General features: G+C 40.3%; 1 protein-coding gene across 1 annotated transcript; it reads right to left on the bottom strand.

The window, feature by feature from the left end:
• Positions 1 to 1,300: 1,300 nt before the first annotated feature.
• EFCAB3 (EF-hand calcium binding domain 3) lies at positions 1,301 to 19,406 on the bottom strand. The gene is made up of 9 exons (XM_054709495.1): positions 19,321 to 19,406; positions 15,369 to 15,445; positions 13,379 to 13,522; positions 12,228 to 12,299; positions 11,025 to 11,145; positions 8,669 to 8,862; positions 8,110 to 8,294; positions 5,304 to 5,426; positions 1,301 to 1,775 (listed from the first exon to the last, which is right to left on the bottom strand). The coding sequence occupies exons 1-9, from the start codon at positions 19,392 to 19,394 to the stop codon at positions 1,449 to 1,451; spliced, it is 1,317 nt and encodes a 438-aa protein (XP_054565470.1). The 5' UTR covers positions 19,395 to 19,406; the 3' UTR covers positions 1,301 to 1,448.
• Between the last annotated feature and the right edge of the window lie 429 nt (positions 19,407 to 19,835).

Raw genomic sequence — 19,835 nt, 5'->3', positions numbered from 1 at the left:
ATACTGTCACAAACAGTATGTGGCAATTTAATATAAAGAATATATTAGTGCCCTAACTGGTTTGGCTCAGTGGATAGAGCGTTGGCCTGTGGACTAAAGGGTCCCAGGTTCGATTCCGGTCAAGGGCATGTACTTTGGATGCAGGCATATACCCAGTAGGGAGTGTACAGAAGGCAACTGATCGATGTCTCTCTCTCATCGATGTTTCTAACTCTCTATCCCTCTCCCTTCCTCTATGTAAAAAATCAATAAAATATATATATTTAAAAAGAATATATTAGTGTACATTTTTTTATTTTCCAGGACAGATCTACTTAAAATGTTATTTTATTATCCCCTTGGTCCAAGGAAGTATCCCAAGAATTCTAATATTTTGGCATCCAAATTAAATCTCTTAGATTGCTTGTTATACTCGCAGCCATACAAAAACAAGCAACTCTTGTCAAACCATAAATCTTGTTGTTGTTTTTTTGTTAGAAAACATGGTCATTTATCTATAAAGTTAGTTATTTTTCCCAAAATAATATTATGAATAATGGCAAGTATATTTTGATAGTTTTGAATATTCAAGGTAACACAAAATTACTTCAAGGCTATTTTATTAAACAGTTTTGCTACCTTCACTCTCTTTATTGCTTTTCCCTGGAATGTTGTAATTTTACATTATAAGCCACTGGCACCATCAATATGGAACATGTCCTTTCCTTTTTCTATTATTTTATTTTATTTTTTTCTTTTCCTATAATGGAACAAAATGTAATGGGTGATATACACTTAAACATAATTAAAATAGTAAGTTTTCTATATAATTTCCACAATAAAATAATTACAACCTCTAACTTGTAATATAATTATGTGCTGCTTTATTCAATGTATTAAAGGGAAACAACAAGAAATATATGGATGAGAAGGGCTATTTTTAAGAGGGCCTGAAGGTATGTGGCTAAAGGAGCCTTAGGAACACCCACATTTAATCAAGACTCCCTGGGAGATGGTGATATTACTATTCCCGGAAACGGAAAGGTCATTGTCATCCACTGCCTCTGGCCACCCTGACAAATAATAAAAAAAAACTAATGCCATTTATAGTCACATAAACTCAGATGCTTATTGCTGGGAGGGCCCTTAGGAGCTCACAAGGGCAGCTCTGTGTCCAGGTAAGTGCCTGCTTTCAGTTTTTCTCCTGTCCAGGCAGTGTTGAGCCAGAGCCAGATGGGGGCAGCAGAGTGCAGCTGGTTGCTAGGGAGATAACAGAATGGTATTTATTTACTATAGTAAGAATTAGAAAAGGGAAACCATATTATGACTTAAACTTTTTTACTCGTTAGAATTTAAAAGATGTCAACATTTCCAGCTGCTAAGAATGTACTAGACAAAATCAAGAAACCATAATTTTGATATCTATGAAAAAGTAGATTGAAATGAGCTGCTTAGAAAATGTAGAAATTTCATTGTCGAAACCCTTTGAAACCTTTCCGTTTTCTTTTTCTTCCTGTTTCCATGTCACATTCACTGGTATCCGAAGAGGACGAGAATGAAGAATTGTGGAAGGAATTTCTATTCATGCAGGCATCATATAACCTTAAGTCCTTTGGGGAAAGTAATTCTTGGCAAACATTCCAGGACCATGTATAAGTAGAAAAGGTTTCATAAAAGGACTCATTTTTAGTGTCTACTCCAACCAAATCCCCTCGGATCTTATGCCAGAAATTTAGCATTTCTTTCCGGTGCTCAAGAGCAACTCCTAAGTTATAGGTATCTATAGCTCTCTTCACCTGTAATGAGAAAGCAGAAGTTTACAGTTGTTATCTTAAAATATCTTTGATTTGTGGACCACAATTCTAGATATCCCAAGAGTTATGTTCTCAGTCTACTTGAAAGTCACGAAGTTTATATATTGGTGGTTCCTCTTGAGGAATTAGGAGTTGATGGACAATGAAAATGAATTACTTTGGAATAATGAGATTATAAGAAATTTTATAAGAATGTTGATAACACAATAGACTAAAGGAGGAAATGTGGGATGGTGATAGGCTCTGAATATAAGAAGAGAGCCAAGAATGGCTCTCAGTCCACTCTAGGTCAGGGAGGGAGAAGATGCTGAGCTGCATAGGTCCTTAAGGATTTTGTGAAATTGAGAGAGTGGTGACGGGAAGGTGTTCCAGGGAGAGGGGCTAGCAAAGGCTCAAAGGCAATAAATATCCTGGTGTTGGTGGGGAAGGGAGGTAATGCACTTTGCTATTGCTAAAGCATCAAGTTTAAAGTGGGAGGGAGGGATGAAGGCAAGGCAGGCAAGACCTGCTGTACCAGTCATTGGCCCTTAGACTTGGTCTCCGTTAGGCTGGGGAGAACCCCTTCCTCAGTGAGAATCACGCTGTAGTGAACCACTCTTTCTGATGGACGTGAGATAAAATTCCTCGATTGTGTGGAGCATGACATATAGTTGAAAAGCCTGTCACCCGTGAGAGAGAAGCATTATTTCTTAAGCAGGACAGTGATATAGTTGGATCTCCTGTGTGGAGAGTGGGCAGAGGGGAGCAGCTAAGGGATACAAGGTTGGAGATTGTTGTCTAGGCTGGACCTGATGAAGGCTTCAGTTAAGGCAGTAGTGATAGGATGGAGCAAAGAGGACAGATTTGAAAAATCTTCAGGGGAATGAGAGTAGCCAGATTTGGTGATTGGTAGATGTGAGGAATGAGGAAAATGTGAAACTTAAGGATGACTCCTGGCACTCTAGTTTCAGTGCCTGGGAAGATGGTAGATATCAATATCTGAGATATTCACCCAAGGAATAGCCAATTTGATGCAGAAAATGAATTTGGTTTTGGACATGTCAAGTTGAATATGCTATGAGACAGTGAAGTAGAAAGGTCCAGCAGTCAGTGAGGTAAGACAGAAGTACTGGAAAGAAGTCCAGGCTAGTGACAAATTTATAAATTAGTAGTGTATAGGTGGCAGGTGAAATAAGTAGGGTAGATCAATAATCCAAACAATTCTCATCCCAGCTTTTCCTTCGATTAATGCAGAGATCCCCAATATTCTGCTGTGACTGGGTTACAGGTCCATCCTTGAACCTGGTTTTTCCTCCTTCCCTCTTATATGCAGGGGGGGGGGTGTCCCTCAGCCCGGTCTTCACCCTCTCCAATCTGGGACCCCTCGGGGGACATCCCTCTTGCAATCCGGGACCACTGGCCCCTAACCACTCTATCTGCTGGCCTGCTCGCCCCCAACTGTCCCCACTTGCCAGCCTGCTTGCCCCCAAATTGTCCCCCCACCTGCCTGCTCGCCCCCAGCTGCCCCCCCTTCCCAAGCATCTCAGCCCTTGGGGCATCTGGTGTGCCAGCCTGGAGGTCTTGGGCTCTCAGTAGCCTTCATTGAAGTTCCATTTATCACAACAATTACTACTGCTCATTTCCTTCTCCCTGTCTTCCACCCTTACTCTAAGCTCCGTGAGGGTAGGAACTTTGTTTTTTTTCTCTGTGGTATCTCCTCTAATCCCAGAACTTGGTTAACAGTTGATAAATATTTACTGAACAAATGAGTGGATGAGCGTATATAATGAGAAGAGCAGCAGCATGACACTAGAAAACAAGGAAATATTAAGACTTAGGGATGAACATTCAGGAAAGAGAAGAGAGAGAAAAGGACACAGAGCTACAAGGAGAATTGAAGATCCAGTATTGTAAAGGCCAAGGAAGTAGAAAGTGTCAAGGAGAGTTTTATCATTAGTGTCAAATACAGAAGGGAGGCGGCATAAAATAAATATACCTCAGTCTGTCTCTGTGGACTACAAAAGGAACTAAGAAGTCAGGTCACAAAAATAGGCAGGTAGCATAGATTTGTGGTTACAAGTGTGGATTCTGGAAGCCAAGCTGACAGTGTTTATAATTCTGGCTCTATTATTGCCTAGCTGTGTGCCTTTGGGCAAGTCACTTAACGTCTCTGTGCATATCTGTAAAATGATAAGGAATGATAACAGTGCCTACCTCAAAGGGTCACTGTGATAAGTAAATGAATTAGTTCATGTGAATTAGAGCACTTGAAGAACACAATGCCTGGCACCTAGGAAGCTCACTTAAACTATTATTACTATTACTAGTAGCCTGGTGCACGAAATTTATGCTGGGGGGGGGGGTGTCCCTCAGCCCGGTCTTCACCCTCTCCAATCTGGGACCCCTCGGGGGACATCCCTCTTGCAATCCGGGACCACTGGCCCCTAACCACTCTATCTGCTGGCCTGCTCGCCCCCAACTGTCCCTACTTGCCAGCCTGCTTGCCCCCAAACTGTCCCCCCACCTGCCTGCTCGCCCCCAGCTGCCCCCCCTGCCAGCCTGATCACCCCCAAGGGCCCCCCACTGCCAGCCTGCTCGCTCCCAACTGCCCTCCCCTCCTGGCCTGATTGCCCCTAACTGCCTCTGCCTCGGCCCCACAACCATGGCTTTGTCCCAGAGGACGTTCAGAGGGTCTCCCGGTCTAATTAGCATATTACCCTTTTATTAGTATAGATTCTTTTAGCTGTTGTAATAAAGATGCTTTAACTCATCATGATTCCTTGAGTGTACCCCTCACTGTGATTGTTGGTTTAGTATCTTTTTAAAAATATATGTATTTTATTGATTTTTTACAGAGAGGAAGGGAGAGGGAATAGAGTTAGAAACATCGATCAGCTGCATCCTGCACACTCCCCACTGGGGATGTGCCCGCACCAAGGTACATGCCCTTGATCGGAATCGAACCTGGGACTCTTGAGTCCACAGGCTGATGCTCTATCCACTAAGCCAAACCGGTTAGGGCGGTTTAGTATCTTAACTAGTAGCTATTTCCAGCATGAAACAAATTAATGTCCCAGAAATGATGCCGGGTATGGCTCCATAGGTGATTAGCAGGATAAATTATAACAGTTAACATTTGAATGCATTTGATTATAGAGCAAGAAATGTCATTATGCCCAGCTGGTGTGGCTCAGTGGTGAGGGTTGACTCATGAACCAGGAGGTTATGGTTTGATTCCTGGTCAGGACACATGACTGGGCTGCTGGCTCAATCCCCAGTAGGGGTGTGCAGGAGGCAGTCAATCAATGATTTTCATCAATGTTTCTCTATATCCCTCTCCCTTCCTCTCTCTGAAATCAATTTAAAATTTTTTTTAAATGTCATTACAACAGGTAAAACTTAGAAATGATCTATGTCTTATTTTAAAGACCTAGAGGGGAAAAAAGCCTCTTGGTTTTATGGTTGTAGTATTAAAGTGGAAAATATTTTTGTCAATGCTTTCTGGGAAGGCATTCAACTGTGAGTACTCACATGCGGTTTAAGAGCAGCTGCATCAGTCACTGTCCATTTCTGCTTTTTCTTGAACATTTGGTCAATGGTGAGGATCTCAGATGGGTAGCCGGAGGGAGAGTCGATAGGCTTTATATTTGCTGCCTTGATGCGCATTTTAAAAGAAGGTTAGTGATGTATTTTATACAGCAAAGACATAATAAATAGAAGTATATTGTATTATGAAAGGGTTTGTTATGATTTATAAGGTTATTGCTAAAGCACTTCTCAGGTGTTTTGGGGTACCTGGTATTGTCCCAAGTGTAGATGGGCATTTAGCAAATTCTCTTTCATAATGATAAAGCCTTCTCATAAGAGAAGTATTGACTTTAAGATGATTTATGTATGGTATGGATATAGAGGGTAGAGAGGAGCCAAATCCATCCTTACTCAAACTTTCCAAGCCATCACACAGCACTGAAATGAATATGTCCTCCATGGAGTACAACCTATATTACTCCCAGACTTCTCATGGGAATGAGCCGTCCGTGTTCCTTGTTCCCGGACTGCTGAACAATGCAGTAGAAATCTTGTGAATATGCTGATTGCTTTTGTGAACATGTATATTGCCTAATTTCGTCCAGACCTGCAGTACTGTTTGATATTACTTTTCTTCATTCACTGTTAACAGTCTTCATAGCAACCAATAGAAAACTAGACCTTCATACTCCCTCAGACTGTCTCTTCAAGGCTATCTAATATGAACCCTTTCTACTCTTCTTTCCACCTTAGGATTTCTCCATCCTTGAACCTGGTTTTTCCTCCTTCCCTCTTATATGTGAGTTTTTCCTAATTTCCAAGGCCAAAATCTCCCCCTGTATCTTTATTTGTCCCCTGGACCATATCCCTTCAATTATCCTCTTTCCAGGGCCAACTTCATGGGTGTGTGACCTATGCAATTACATAGGACCTCAAACTTAGAAGGGCCCTTAATTCAGTTTCATGTTCCACTGTTGCTGTCTTTATGGTCTTAATAATTTTGGATAAGGGGCCTACATTTTTATTTAACATTAGGCCTTACAAGTTATATAGACAGCTCTGTCCCTGCCCCTCATTTACTGTTTCCCTTTTCATTGAGCAATGGTTTTCAATGTTGGCTGCACGTTGGAACGTTAAAAAATACTGATAAGCCATATTGTCAATGATATTTGCCTGTGGCTGTGACTTCATTTGGAGAGCTAAAGACAAAGTCTTGACTTTAGGTCATTTGTGATCATCATGGGACTCATTAAAAAAATTATTTTTATTTTATTGTGGTAAGAACTCTTAAACAAGAGATCTATCCTCAACACTATTTTTAGTGTACGTTATAGCACTGACTATATGCACAGTGTTGTAGAGCAGATCTCTAGAATTTATTCATATTGCATAATTTTGACTTCATGCCTACTGATGAGCAATTCCCTATTTTTTCTCCCACCTCCTGCGTCTGGGACTCTTAAACCTATGCCTACAGGGACCTTTTAGGGATTTCATAATGATGTGAACCACACGTGGATCTCTGAAACCCAGAGATGCTCCACAGGGTGGGCTAGTCTCTAGTCAAAGCTTGATCTTGTTTCTAAGGCTGGAAGGCCTGTGATAAACCAAGGTAAGGCCAGAGATTCTTTTTTTTTTTTTCCAATTTTTTTTATTAAGGTATTATGTGTGTACATGTCTTACCATTGCCACCCACCACCCCACTCCCATATATGCCCTCACCCCCGTTTTGCATCCGTTTGGTTATGCTTATATGCATGCATACAAGTCCTTTGATTGATCTCTTATCTCCCCCACCTCTCCCTAACTTTCCCCCTGTAATTTGACAGTCTGTTTGATGCTTTACTGTCTCTGTATCTATCTTTTTGTTCAAGTTTATAATGTTCTTTATTATCCATAAATGAGTGAGATCATGTGGTATTTTTCTTTCATTGACTGGCTTATTTCACTTAACATAATGTTCTCCAATTCCATCCAGGTTGCTGCAAGGCCAGAGATTCTTGAAAGAATATCCAGAAACTAGGGCATACTTGCCTGAGACCTTAAAACTCATGATGATAAAAAAACAAAACAAAACAAAAAAACTCATGATGATCAAGTGTACCTTGAGAGGAAGGCAAATAGATTAAAGGCAACAGAGCTTGAAGCAGGTCCAGAAGGTTCAGCTGGGTGTATAAATGAGTTCCAGTCCAAGGGCAGGACGGCCCCTCCATCACAACATTGTTCCTTTGGGTTGTGTCTGGCCCAACCACGATCTAGAGCCAGTTGAGGGAGACCAAAATGCAGCTTCTGGTCCCCGAGTTGATGGAAGAACAGTTGGACGTAGGACCTGAGGGCCTTTTTATTCTTCTTTTTATATTCCCCATCCCCCAACCCCAAGCCTAGGATTGTATTTTTCAGTAAGTTTAACTATTTATTGAAATTAAATATTTATACCTGAACTTAAATTTAGGACTATGTCTATGGAATCTAGTTTGAAATAAAATGACTAAAAATATCTGTCATTAAAAAACATGTTACTAGTTCTGTTAATTTAGAACTTAAAAACGCAAGTAGTTAGCCCGGCTGCCATGGCTCAGTGATTGAGCATCGACCTATGAACCAGGGGTTCATGGTTTGATTTCGGTCAGGGCACATGCCCGGATTGAGCTGTATCCCCAGTGTTGGGCGTGCAGGAGGCAGCCAATCAATAATTCTCTCTTATCATTGATACTTCTCTCTCTTTCTCCCTCTCCCGCCCTCTCTGAAGTCAATTAAAAAAACAACACAAGTATTTAAATTAACTGATGTGACAAAATCTAAATCTCACCTGTGTTTTCCAATCTCTTTTATGGAAAAAGTAGTTATCAAAGAAAGTCAGAGGCTCCTTTCTCCTAAGCATTTCTAATTTCTGCATGTCTTTGAATGGCTTTCCCATTACCAGCCCATCCACATTAGGAAACAATGGAAAGATGGGTATTTTTGAATATGGGTTATCTGAAGGAGGATTGCATCCTAAAACGATAAAAAATGTTATCACACACACGCAAAATGTTATCACAAATAATATAAGAAGAAATTCACATGAAAGACATACATATGACATCTATTTTGCCTTGTCTACACTTCTCTGTGCCATGACCCACTTTCTTTACTCTCCTGTGCCCCCCAACTCCCACCCCTCCACAGACTCTCAGCTTCATCCAGGTATCTGAGGACTCAGGTAATATATACATTTGCTTTCAAATGATATCTGGGTATCAGAGACCAGTCACTCAAGACAGGCTGTGGACCTGCTCTTACAGCACTTAGCCTCTCATATTTATTTTTGACCATTAATATACAAATGAATCCTTTACAATAGAGGGGAAAAAATAAATGGCTCTTACTCCTGAGCTCCTCAAGATATCTGAATAAATCCTTTTCTTTCATTATTGCAATCCGGGCAGCATTAGCAAAAGCAGTCGTGCTTGAGGTCAGAGGTGTGCACATGTCTGGCTTAAATCTCCTTTTTCCATAACCCGTAGGGGAGGGATTCCACAATATTCCTGAGGTGGTTTCTTGGAATTTTCTTCGGAAATAGCTAAAATAAATAAGTAAGTAAATAAATAAATAAATAAATAAATAAGGTAATCCAGAAATAAAAAAATGCTATAGTTCTACTGAAAAAGTGCCTACTAGACAAATAGGGGACGGAGAAGGGGAGAGTCAAATTGTAAGTTATATATGTTGAATAAATTTATTTTAAATATAATTTGTATAGTCATTCACTATTACTTACTGAATGCCTATTTCTGTGATATTTATAGAATATCTACTGATATTCGCCACAGACCATTTGAATATTTTATTTACTAGAGGCCCAGTGCACGAATTTGTGCATGGGTGGGGTTTGGCTGGGCCTGTCGGGAGGAGGAGATGGCGGGAGGTTGACCGGCTGGCCCTCCCCGATCGGGCCAATCATGGCCAGGCTGGCTGGGGGGAGGGGCTTTGGGCAATTGGCCGGCGGGCCCTGCCCCCAATTGGTGTGGGAGGGTGATCAGGGGCGGGGCCAGCTGGGGAGAGGGGCTTCGGGCCAATCGGGGTGGTGGGGGCCCATCGGGGGTGGGGCAGCTGGTGGGAGGGGCCGTGGGAGGTTGGCCGACTGGCCCCACCCCCAAATTGGGCCGGTTCATTGGCCGCAATAGCGATCGGTCATTTCAGTTGTTACAGCGATCCGGTCGCCGGCTTTTTATATATAGAGATTTTTTATTTTTATTTTTATTTATTTATTTTTTAAAAAATATATTTTATTTATTTTTTACAGAGAGGAAGGGAGAGGGATAGAGAGTTAGAAACATCGATGAGAGAGAAACATCGATCAGCTGCCTCCTGCACACCTTCTACTGGGGATGTGCACGCAACCAAGGTACATGCCCTTGACTGGAATCGAACCTGGGACCCTTGAGTCCGCAGGACGACGCTCTATCCACTGAGCCAAACCGGTTAGAGTATATATATATAGATTTTTATTATTTTTTTTTAATATATTTTATTGATTTTTCACAGAGAGGAAAGGAGAGGGATAGAGAGTTAGAAACATTGATGAGAGAGAAACATCGATCAGCTGCCTCCTGCACACCCCCGACTGGGGATGTGCCCGCAACCAAGGTACATGCCCTTGACCGGAATCGAACCTGGGACCCTTCAGTCCGCAGGCCGATGCTCTATCCACTGAGCCAAACCGGTTTCGGCTATATATAGATTTTTTAAAATATATTTTTTATTTATTTCAGAGAGGAAGGGAGGAGAGAGAGAGATAGAAACATCAATGATGAGTGAGAATCACTGATTGGCTGCCTCCTGCACGCCCCCCACTGGGGACCGAACCCACAACCCAGGCATGTGCCCTTGACTGGAACAGAACCTGGGACCCTTCAGTCTGCAAGCTAATGCTCTACCCACTGAGCCAAACTGGCTAGGACCCACTTGACTATTTTATATATGTAGTTCCTGGGCTCTGGCTTCCTTCCTCTTTCCCAAGACCAACCAGGTTACCCTGGCTGGGTAGCTCAGTTGGTTAGAGCAGTGGTCGGCAAACAGTTTGCCGCTCTGTTGACTAATGAGTTTGCTGACCACTGGGTTAGAGCATCATCCTGATATGCCAAGGTTGTGGGTTGGATCTCGTCAGGGCACATACAAGAAGCAACCAATGACTGCATAAATAGGTGAAACAAGTCAATATTTCTCTCTCTCTCTCTCTCTCCTCCCCTCCTCCCTCCCAGGAAAAAGACTCATTTGGGTGTGAGAATGCTTCCTCATCTTCTATTCATTTTGTATCTGGCTCTGCTCCACTCCAAAGGCTACTTTGGGAAGTCTGAACTTGCTGTGCCTTCTCTCAGACTCAAAGGACCTCTTGAAAGCCCTTAGTAGTTCTAGCATGAATGGGAGTGTTTTGTATTCAAACTAGACTTCCAAGCCCACCCCAAATCATCCTTGGAAAAGTCTGATTTTCCTGGGATTCCCTAGCTTAGGGTAGGAAAGGCTGAGCTTTCTTAGCTGTCTTAGGTACTTAGTGTGGACCCAAGATGGTCTGAGGTCAGTACTGTGGGGATAAAGTCATGAAGTCTCATGTTGTGGCATGTGACCATCTGCCCACACATCTTTGTTTTGGAGCAGACCCTGTGAAGTAGAATGTTAGTGAGAGGAGACTGTCTTGTTAACATCCTCATAGGTGCTTCTGAGAAGATCCTTTTTGCCCCTTACCTTACTAATTCCATTATAGCCTTTCTGGGTAAGGCTGACATCTCTACAAGCTTTGATAGAATTTCAAACAACAGGATCCCTGGGTTGCCAGCAAAATCTAAACACTTGTCTTTTTCTGGAACTATGAAGGGGAAAAAGAAAAGATTCAAAATGCTTTCCGAAAAAAATCATCAATCAAAAAAGTACTAAAATGACAGTCTTTTTATTGTATTTACAAAATTAATACCAAATCAAAGACTTGAGAATTTTAGAAAAACTTTCAACATCAGTTCTATTATAGAAAGGTCATTTTTATTACTGAATAGACAAAATAATCATGGAACTGAAAAAAGACTTTTAGTTCAATGGCCTCTAAGTAAATATAGTAATACATTTAACATAAACATGAATTATATGTTAAGGACAATTGTCCTGTTCTAGGTAAAGGAGTTGTTGGTAAATATATCTCTGGCTTGCAGGCAAATCCTTGTTACTATAGTGGTACTTGAAGCAATAAGTTCTGTTTGCTTTAAGGACAGTGCATAGCCTATGAATGGGTATATTTTCAAAACAATATACAGTATCTGGAATTTGGAATGTATTTATCCTAGAAAACATGATATGAATAGGATTAGATTTTCCAAGGCACCTGTTAAACTCATAAACAAACCATTAGAGGACTAATAAAAATATTTACCCTCACATTATTTATAACCTTATCTGAGAACATGCCCTCTAACCTCAAGCAGACTCTCCACAGCCCTTGCACTGAGGGCAGAGGCTTCCTCAGGGTGAGGAGGATATTTTTGGGGAACAGTAAATTATGTACACCCAAATTTGCATGAGACAGAACATTTTTCTTTTCTCTAAATTTTTTTCTTTTGTAAAAGGAGTGCCTCCCAAAGTAGCACACGTACTCAGTAAAGAATTAAAATACTATAAAAGGTAAACAAATTTTTCTACACCACTGCCTGAGTGCTCTCATTAGAGATAAAAAAAAAATAGTATCTCTTGCAGAAGGACTTGATACACTTAAGTTAAATCTAAAACTGTATCAATTTGCTCAGCAAATACAGTTTTGGAGAAGCAGCACAAAAGTAAGTCACACTCCTGAGTACACATTCTTGGTTTGTCTCATGACTGGAGGCTGAAATGAATAATATTTACTATGCAGTGAATGGCAACTACTCCAACTGCTATATATTCAGTAGTATCTCTACTTACCCACAGCTCTAAGGAAGCGGTCCTTATCTGTTAGCACCTTTATAAAGTCTGAGAAATTCACTTTCCCATCTCCTGCAACAGAAATCTAAGGTATAAGATGTATTTTAGGGTATAAGATGTATTTTAATTATCAAATTATGTTTTAAATATAAAAATTAAAACATCATGGGCCATCTAATAGTTAAGATCAGAGCATTTTAGGGTTGGAGATGTGCTCAGGTCTTCTTGAAGTGGTCTTAGTGTTACATTAGTCACCCACAGCTCACCGAAGCAATTGTGGGGTGAAAACATCAAACCAGGGGCTCCTAACCACTATAGTCCTATCCATTCACTCCTTTCCTAGAGACTTGCCATTTTGCAAGGAACCCACCCCTGCTTTCCACTCTATACCTCTAATATTTCTATTATTATAACATCCCCAAGTTGTACATTGTTTCCTCTAAAATTAAGTGCTATTAGAGTCGTGTGTGTGTTTCAATGAAAGAATAGGAAGATTGGGCAGTTAGTGGTAACAAGTGAAGCTTTAACTAACTGGTGACATGGACTCATGTGGGGAACTGATGCAAATTGAATAGGGCACTGGCAGCTGGGTGGGGAAGAGGTGTGAGAAAATAATATTCTGAATGTATTTCCCACACAACATATTAGTTTGGGCTACTAATTAGTAGGTCAGTATATGCAAAGAAAACATTGTCTGCATGCTATAAAAATATCAACAAACATGCTGTGGCATTTGAAATTCAATACAGGTGGGTTGTAATAATGGAAGAAAGATTTGTTGTAAATTATGATTCATACAGAAACAAAGGGCTTGGATTTCCTTGGCAACATGGCATTTTGAGATTGTCAGTGCCTTTGCATCTGTTATTTTAAGGCACCCTCCAAAATGTACACCATGACAGGTCATCTGAATTCAATATTGAAATATGGCAACCACTTTTATTTTCCACACAGGATTTTTCAAAGAAGCATTACATTGATTTCATAACTTGTATACATACCTCACTGATCTCCTTAAAGAGAAACACATACATATGTACTTTTGGCAAATAAGTGAGGTTCATTTCTCATGTTCATAAAGTCCCTGAGAGGAAAATATATACGTAAGGAAAGCTTTTATGAGAAAAACAATGATAAGTTAAAGTACTCACGATCAATATCAGCATATTTTAATTCATTATAGACATCATGCTTGGTTAGATGCATTCCCACCTTAGCTAAAGTGCACATCATTCCATGTAAATCAATACAGCCAGTTTTATCCTTGGTAAAGAAGTTGTAGGCATCTTGGAAGGCTGGGGAAGTGGAATGAAGTTAGGACAGTTATTCACGAATACATACATATTCTAATGGAACTAGGACAGACAATACAGTTGATTGGAGATCATGTTCTGAAAATATATTGAGAGAAATATGAGTACTTAATAGACATTCCTTAAGAAGGACAGTGTCCTTGCATGAGATTTGAACTGGAATCAACCAGTTGGTAGAAAACCAAACATGTAGGCGAAATGACCTTTGAAAGATGTCCACACCCTAATTATTGGAGTCTGTGAACATATTACATTACATGACAAAAGGGATTTTGCAGATGTAATTAAAATAGAGGATTTTGGATTATCAGAGTAAGGGCTTGACCCACTGTTGCTGGTTTGAAGATGTAGAGGGCAATGTGATGTGGAATGCAAGACAGATATAAGGGGCTGAGAAAGGCTGTTGATTGACAGCCAGCACGGGAATGGGGACTTCAGCCCTACAACTGTACGAACTGAATTCTGCCAAAAACCTGAATAAGCTCAGAAGCGGATTCTCCTCCAGAGCCTCCAGATAAGAGGCCAGGCTGGCCAACACCTTCATTTCAGTGTTAAAGCCTGGAGAAGAGGAACCAGGCAGCCCACCTGACTTCAAACCTAGAGAAATCTGAGGTCTGTATGTGTTGTATAGACACAAAGTTTTTTCAAAGAAATACTCAATGCATTAATTAACTGGAGCCAAAATTAGAATGTAGTTTCTAAAATTTTTAGCAAATGAAGAAATAAGCCCAGAACAAAGTATATCCCAAATGGCACCAAAATAAAACATTTCATATCACATTCAAGTGTTAGATCTTCACGTGCAAGAGTGATTAATTCTATAGAGAGAATGATACCTGCCTTATGATTGTGTCTAAAGTTTACATCTTTCTCCCTTGATGAAAGGAAGGACTCTCTAGGACTGGAACCACCTCTGACTTGTTTCTATTTTTCCTTGTATTTTGAGCATGTTAGTAGGCATTCAGGCATTAATGCAGCTTCATCAACAATTATTTATTGTATACCTTCTATGTTCCAGGTGCTGCTCTAGGTGCTGAGGAAACTTTTGTGCACTATACAGAAAAAGATCTCTGCTATTTCATAAATATGTAAATTAGGTAATATGTTAGAAGGTGGTAAGTGCTATAGAAAAATGGAAAAGTAATGCAAGGTCAGGGGACTGGGAGTACCAGGGATTGAGGGATAGGTTGCTTGTATTAAATAGGTGAGAGGGAGTGGATATCTGAGAGAAGAAAGAGCTAGAGCAAAGACCCTAAGGTGGATTGGCCCAGCATGTTCCAGGAGCAGTAAGGACATAAGTGTGGCTGGAGCAGAGTAAGTAAGAGGAGAGAAGGTGTAGGAGATGTCAGAGAGGTAATGTGCATGTAGGCATGGTTATGTTTTAAAATTTATTTTAAATTTTACATCATATTGGTTTTAATTTGAAAAAAATTTTATTGACTTCAGAGAAGAAGGGAGTGAGAGAAAGAGATAGAAACATCAATGATGAGAGAGAATCATTGATAGGTTGCCTCCTGCACACCCCCTACTGGGGATCTATCCCACAACCTAGGCATGTGCCCTGACTGGGAATCGAACGGTGACCTCCTGGTTCATAGGTTGATGCTGCAATCAACTGAGCCACCTGGCTGGGGCGGAAGATGTTTACTTGAAAGTAATCCCCCTCCTTTCCCACAAATTAGATATTGAATTAAATTTTCTCTCTCTCTCAAATAACAGAGTACAGTAGACAACCCTTGAAATCCCTAATCTCTCAGAGAAAAAAAATGATCAGATATATTATGGGGCTTTTGTTTATGTCTTCATTCAGAGGAATGATTCTCTTTACCTTGAATTTGTGAAGCATTCAACTTCCTTTCTTTGTATCCTAATTGGCATGGGAGAGATCCTGATAAATCTTTATCCCTGAGAAAAAATATGAAAAGATTGAATACATATTTGAAACCAGCAAATATTAGTTTCATTCATCAGTTTTTGCTGACTGGAATGATTGTAAGCATCACAATATATCTAGAGTCATACCATCTAAGGGACCTGTTAGTCACTTGCCAGAAGCTACAGGGTAGACAGTGAGAAAATGTTGGCCACTGAGGTCCAATTCCCTCTGTTCTATACTTGCCCATCACCCTTACCCCCTTAAAAATATGAGATTTCTTTCATTTTACAAAAGAGGAAACTGAGGCTCACAGAGAATAAGAGGAAGACCTGGGACTCAAACAAGGTTTATCTGACTCCAAAGCTCAAGAATCCAAGCCCTATACTATTTAAGCTGTTTCAATTTTTTAACTAGTTTAAGTAATCTTATGGTGAATATCCTTATAGCAAAAGTTTGAATCCATGATTATTTTATGACTTTAATTGCCAAATTATATTTTTTACCAGCATATGAGAGACTAGAGGTAAATATATCCTAGAGGCCCGGTGCACGGGGCGGCGGGGGGAGGGCATCCTCAGCCTGGCCTGCACCCTCTCGCAATCCAGGACCCCTCGGGGGATGTCCAACTGCCGGTTTAGACCCGATCCCTGTGGGGGATCCCTCTCACAATCTAGGACTGCTGGCTCCTAACTGCTCGTCTACCTGCCTGCTTGATCACCCCTAACCACTTGCCTGCCTGCCTCATCGCCCCTAACCACTCTGCTTGCCTGCCTCATCGCCCCTAACCACTCTGCTTGCCTGCCTGATCACCCCTAACCTCTCTACCTGCCTGCCTGCCTGATCTCCCCTAACCGCCTCTACCTGCCTGCCTGATCGGCTCTAACAGCCTCTGCCTTGGCCGCGGTGGCTTTGTCCAGAAGAATGTCCAGAATGACATCTGGAAGGTCGTACGGCTGTCCGGTCTATTTAGCACATTACACTTTCATTACTATAGATGTTTTATTACTATAGAGATATTTTGTGTAAATTTGCAGTATTAGTTTAGGGACATAAAGATATATTACAAAAAATGGGTTTGCTTATAATATGGTAATTTCAAAGTAAACTTATAATAATTATTCCAATTTTATAAATTTATTTTATTTAAAATACATTTAGTTTTGATATGAGTAGAACTAAAAGTTTTTAAAATATGGAATGTCTGTTTTTTTATAAGAAGCAGTTTTAAAAAATGGCACTAGGAGAAATACCGAACATAGTAGTTAAATTTAAAGTTATGGTTTATGAATTTACTACCCTCTATGTATCTAGTAGATTCAACTTATTTTCAAAAAGAGACTTAAAGAGGCAATAGGGTCTCATAATGTATCATTCTCAACTTTTTTGACATGGAATTTTATCTAATTAATCTTATTTTTTCAGCTTTTACTAACATTGATTTCTTCTTCTAGTGTTTCCTTTTTATTTCCTACCTGAACTTCTGAAAACTCAAGTTTGCCTTTATTTGGATAGATTACTTTATATTTATTGTATTTCTAGAGATAAAAAAATTTGGGGGCATTATATAAAAGATGCAGTTGTTGCAAAAATACAAAGTTCTCAAAAGGCAAGAAAGAACCTGGCCGGTGTAACTCAGTGGTTGAGCATCACCCCATGCACCAAGAAGTCACCCTTCAATTCCTGGTCAAGGAACATACCCAGGTTGTAGGCTCAATCCCCAGTAGGGGACCTGCAGGAGGCAGCCAATTGATGTTTCTCTCTCATCAATGTTTCTATCTCTCCCTTTCCTTTCCTCTCTCCCTAAAATTAATAAAAATATATATTTTTAAAAGAAAGAAGCAAGAGGAAAATAAAAGGCCAGGCAGTATAAAATGTTTTTTTGTTTGTTTGTTTGTTTTGTTTTTAGCTACATTAAAAAAAGGATAGTCTGGCAGAATTTCAAGCCTTATCTTGGATCAAACATGGTAAATAGTGTTATTATTTTATAATGTTTTAAAGGTTTGGAAAATCTTATATTTGGAGCAAACCCAGGCTAGCCTCTCATCTCATGTAGGAATTCAACCTACATGTGGTATTATCTAGTCTTTGCTTGATTACTTTCAGTGACAAGAAAGTCACTACTTCAATGCAGGATAATGAGATGAAGGGATTGGGCTACTACAAGGTTGTCTTACCCACATCCCTCTAGAAAAGTAACATCTTCCTCTAGCAAAGGCATAGTCAAGGATACTAGGCCCTAGCCTGTTTGGCTCAGTGGATAAGAGTGTTAGCCTGAGGTCTGAAGGGTCTTGGGTTTGATTCCAGTCAAGGGCATATACCTTGGTTGCAGGCTCAATACCCAGCCCTGATCAGGGTGGGTGCAGGAAGCAACCAATCGATGTGTTTCTCACATCGACGTTTCTCTCTCTCTGTCTTTCCTTCTCCCTTCCACTCTCTGAAAATAAATGGGGGAAAAAGGATAATAGGAGAAATACTCTCAAAGTGGCAAAGAAAATGGATAATTGTGAGAGAGGAGAGAGGCTTTTCTTATGATTTGATAACGAATAGATCAGGCTTTCACTTTCAGTTATTGGTGGCTACTGTTTAGGGAATTTTTTATCCATCAGACTAAGAAAAAGCTATTGTTAGTGTCACAGGCAAACCTCCCTTCCTAATTTTATTTTTTATTTTTTAAAATATATTTTATTGATTTTTTTACAGAGAGGCAGGGAGAGAGATAGAGAGCCAGAAACATCAATGAGAGAGAAACATTGATCAGCTGTCTCTTGCATGCCCCACACTGGGGATGTGCCCGCAACCAAGGTGCATGCCCTTGACCGGAATCGAACCTGGGACCCTTGAGTCCACAGGCGGACGCTCTATCCCAGGGGTCCTCAAACTTTTTAAACAGGGGGCCAGTTCACTGTCCCTCAGACCGTTGGAGGGCCAGACTGTAGTTTTAAAAAAACTATGAACAAATTCCTATGCACACTGCACATATCTTATTTTGAAGTAAAAAAACAAAACGGCAAAAACACCCGCATGTGGCCCGCGGGCCGTAGTTTGAGGACGCCTGCTCTATCCACTGAGCCAAACCGGTTAGGGCTCCCTTCCTAGTTTTAGTACAAGCTTAGGTCATCACTAACTTATCAGATTTCATTTTCTTTTTCTTTTTGATGTTGTCCTGCCCATAGCACTGTTCTTCCCACAGGCCTGCTGCCCCCTGGCCCCCCACACTGCCACCATAAACTAGATTTCATTTTACTGGCCATATTTGAGCTACAGACCTTTTACACTCTGACTTGCTTAGGGGCTTAGGTCTTCTTTATGATCCTCTAAATGTATTCTTTTTTAAACTGGCACTCAAAACATCTTAAAGTATAACTGACAACTTCTTAAGCCCTCTAGGGTATTCTGTCCCCTCACACAAAAATAGCCTCTCATTTGGGAGAACAGGAAGGAGAACTCTTTGTCTCTCCAATCAAAAAGGACATGTATACTTTTCATAAAAATCTTTATCTTCAATTCACATTTGTTTCATAACTCAATTTATCCCAGAATTGATTTGTTGTTGTTGTTAAGCCTCACCTGAGGATGTTTTTCCATTGATTTCTAGAGAAAGTGAGAGAGGAGAGACACAGAGAGAGAAACATCGATGTGAGAGAGACACATCCATTGGTTGCCTCCTGCAAGATATCAAGCCTGCAACCGAGGTATGTGCCTTGACCAGAATTGAACCCGGGACACTTCAGTCTGCAGGCCAATCCTCTATCCACTCAGCCAAACTGGTCAGGGCTCACGGAATAGATATTTGAAGAGCATTCTAACTTGTTTCATCACAGCCTTTATGGGTATTTAATATATTCATCACCTTAATAACTCCTTATTGTAATGTATTTATCACCTTAATATGTTCATTACTTACCTCTTGCCATGGGAGCTGGGTACTTTTGTTAGAGGATCCAGCTTAAATTTTGGCTTAATGTCAGAAACTGCCATGTGGCCAGTAACTCTGTCTGGAATTCAGAAGGTACAATTAAGGCTCACAGATTAATTTCTCTATAGTACAACTTTCTTTTGCAACGTTCTCAGCTCAAGACCTGAAATTTGAAGTCCAGGGCCTCAAGGAATGGTAAGATGTATAAATTAAAGTTAGAGGTTTGTGCAAAGTTGGAAAGCCATGTGGAAGGTCCTCTTGGAATATGTAGAAAAAATTATTTAAGGACGAAATTTATTTTTGAAATCAGTGGGACATTTCATGTTATAACTGACAGAGAATAAAATGTTATAGCCCTGGAGAGCATTATGCTAAGTGAAATAAGCCAGTCAATGAAAGAAAAATACCACATGATCTCACTCATTTGTGGATAATAAAGAACATTATAAACTGATGAACAAAAAGATAGATACAGAGGCAGTAAAGCATCAAACAGACTGTCA

Source organism: Eptesicus fuscus, chromosome 20 (genome assembly GCF_027574615.1).
Source record: "Eptesicus fuscus isolate TK198812 chromosome 20, DD_ASM_mEF_20220401, whole genome shotgun sequence".
Classification (NCBI taxonomy): Eukaryota; Metazoa; Chordata; class Mammalia; order Chiroptera; family Vespertilionidae; genus Eptesicus; species Eptesicus fuscus.
This window is presented reverse-complemented; position numbering and strand designations above follow the sequence as displayed.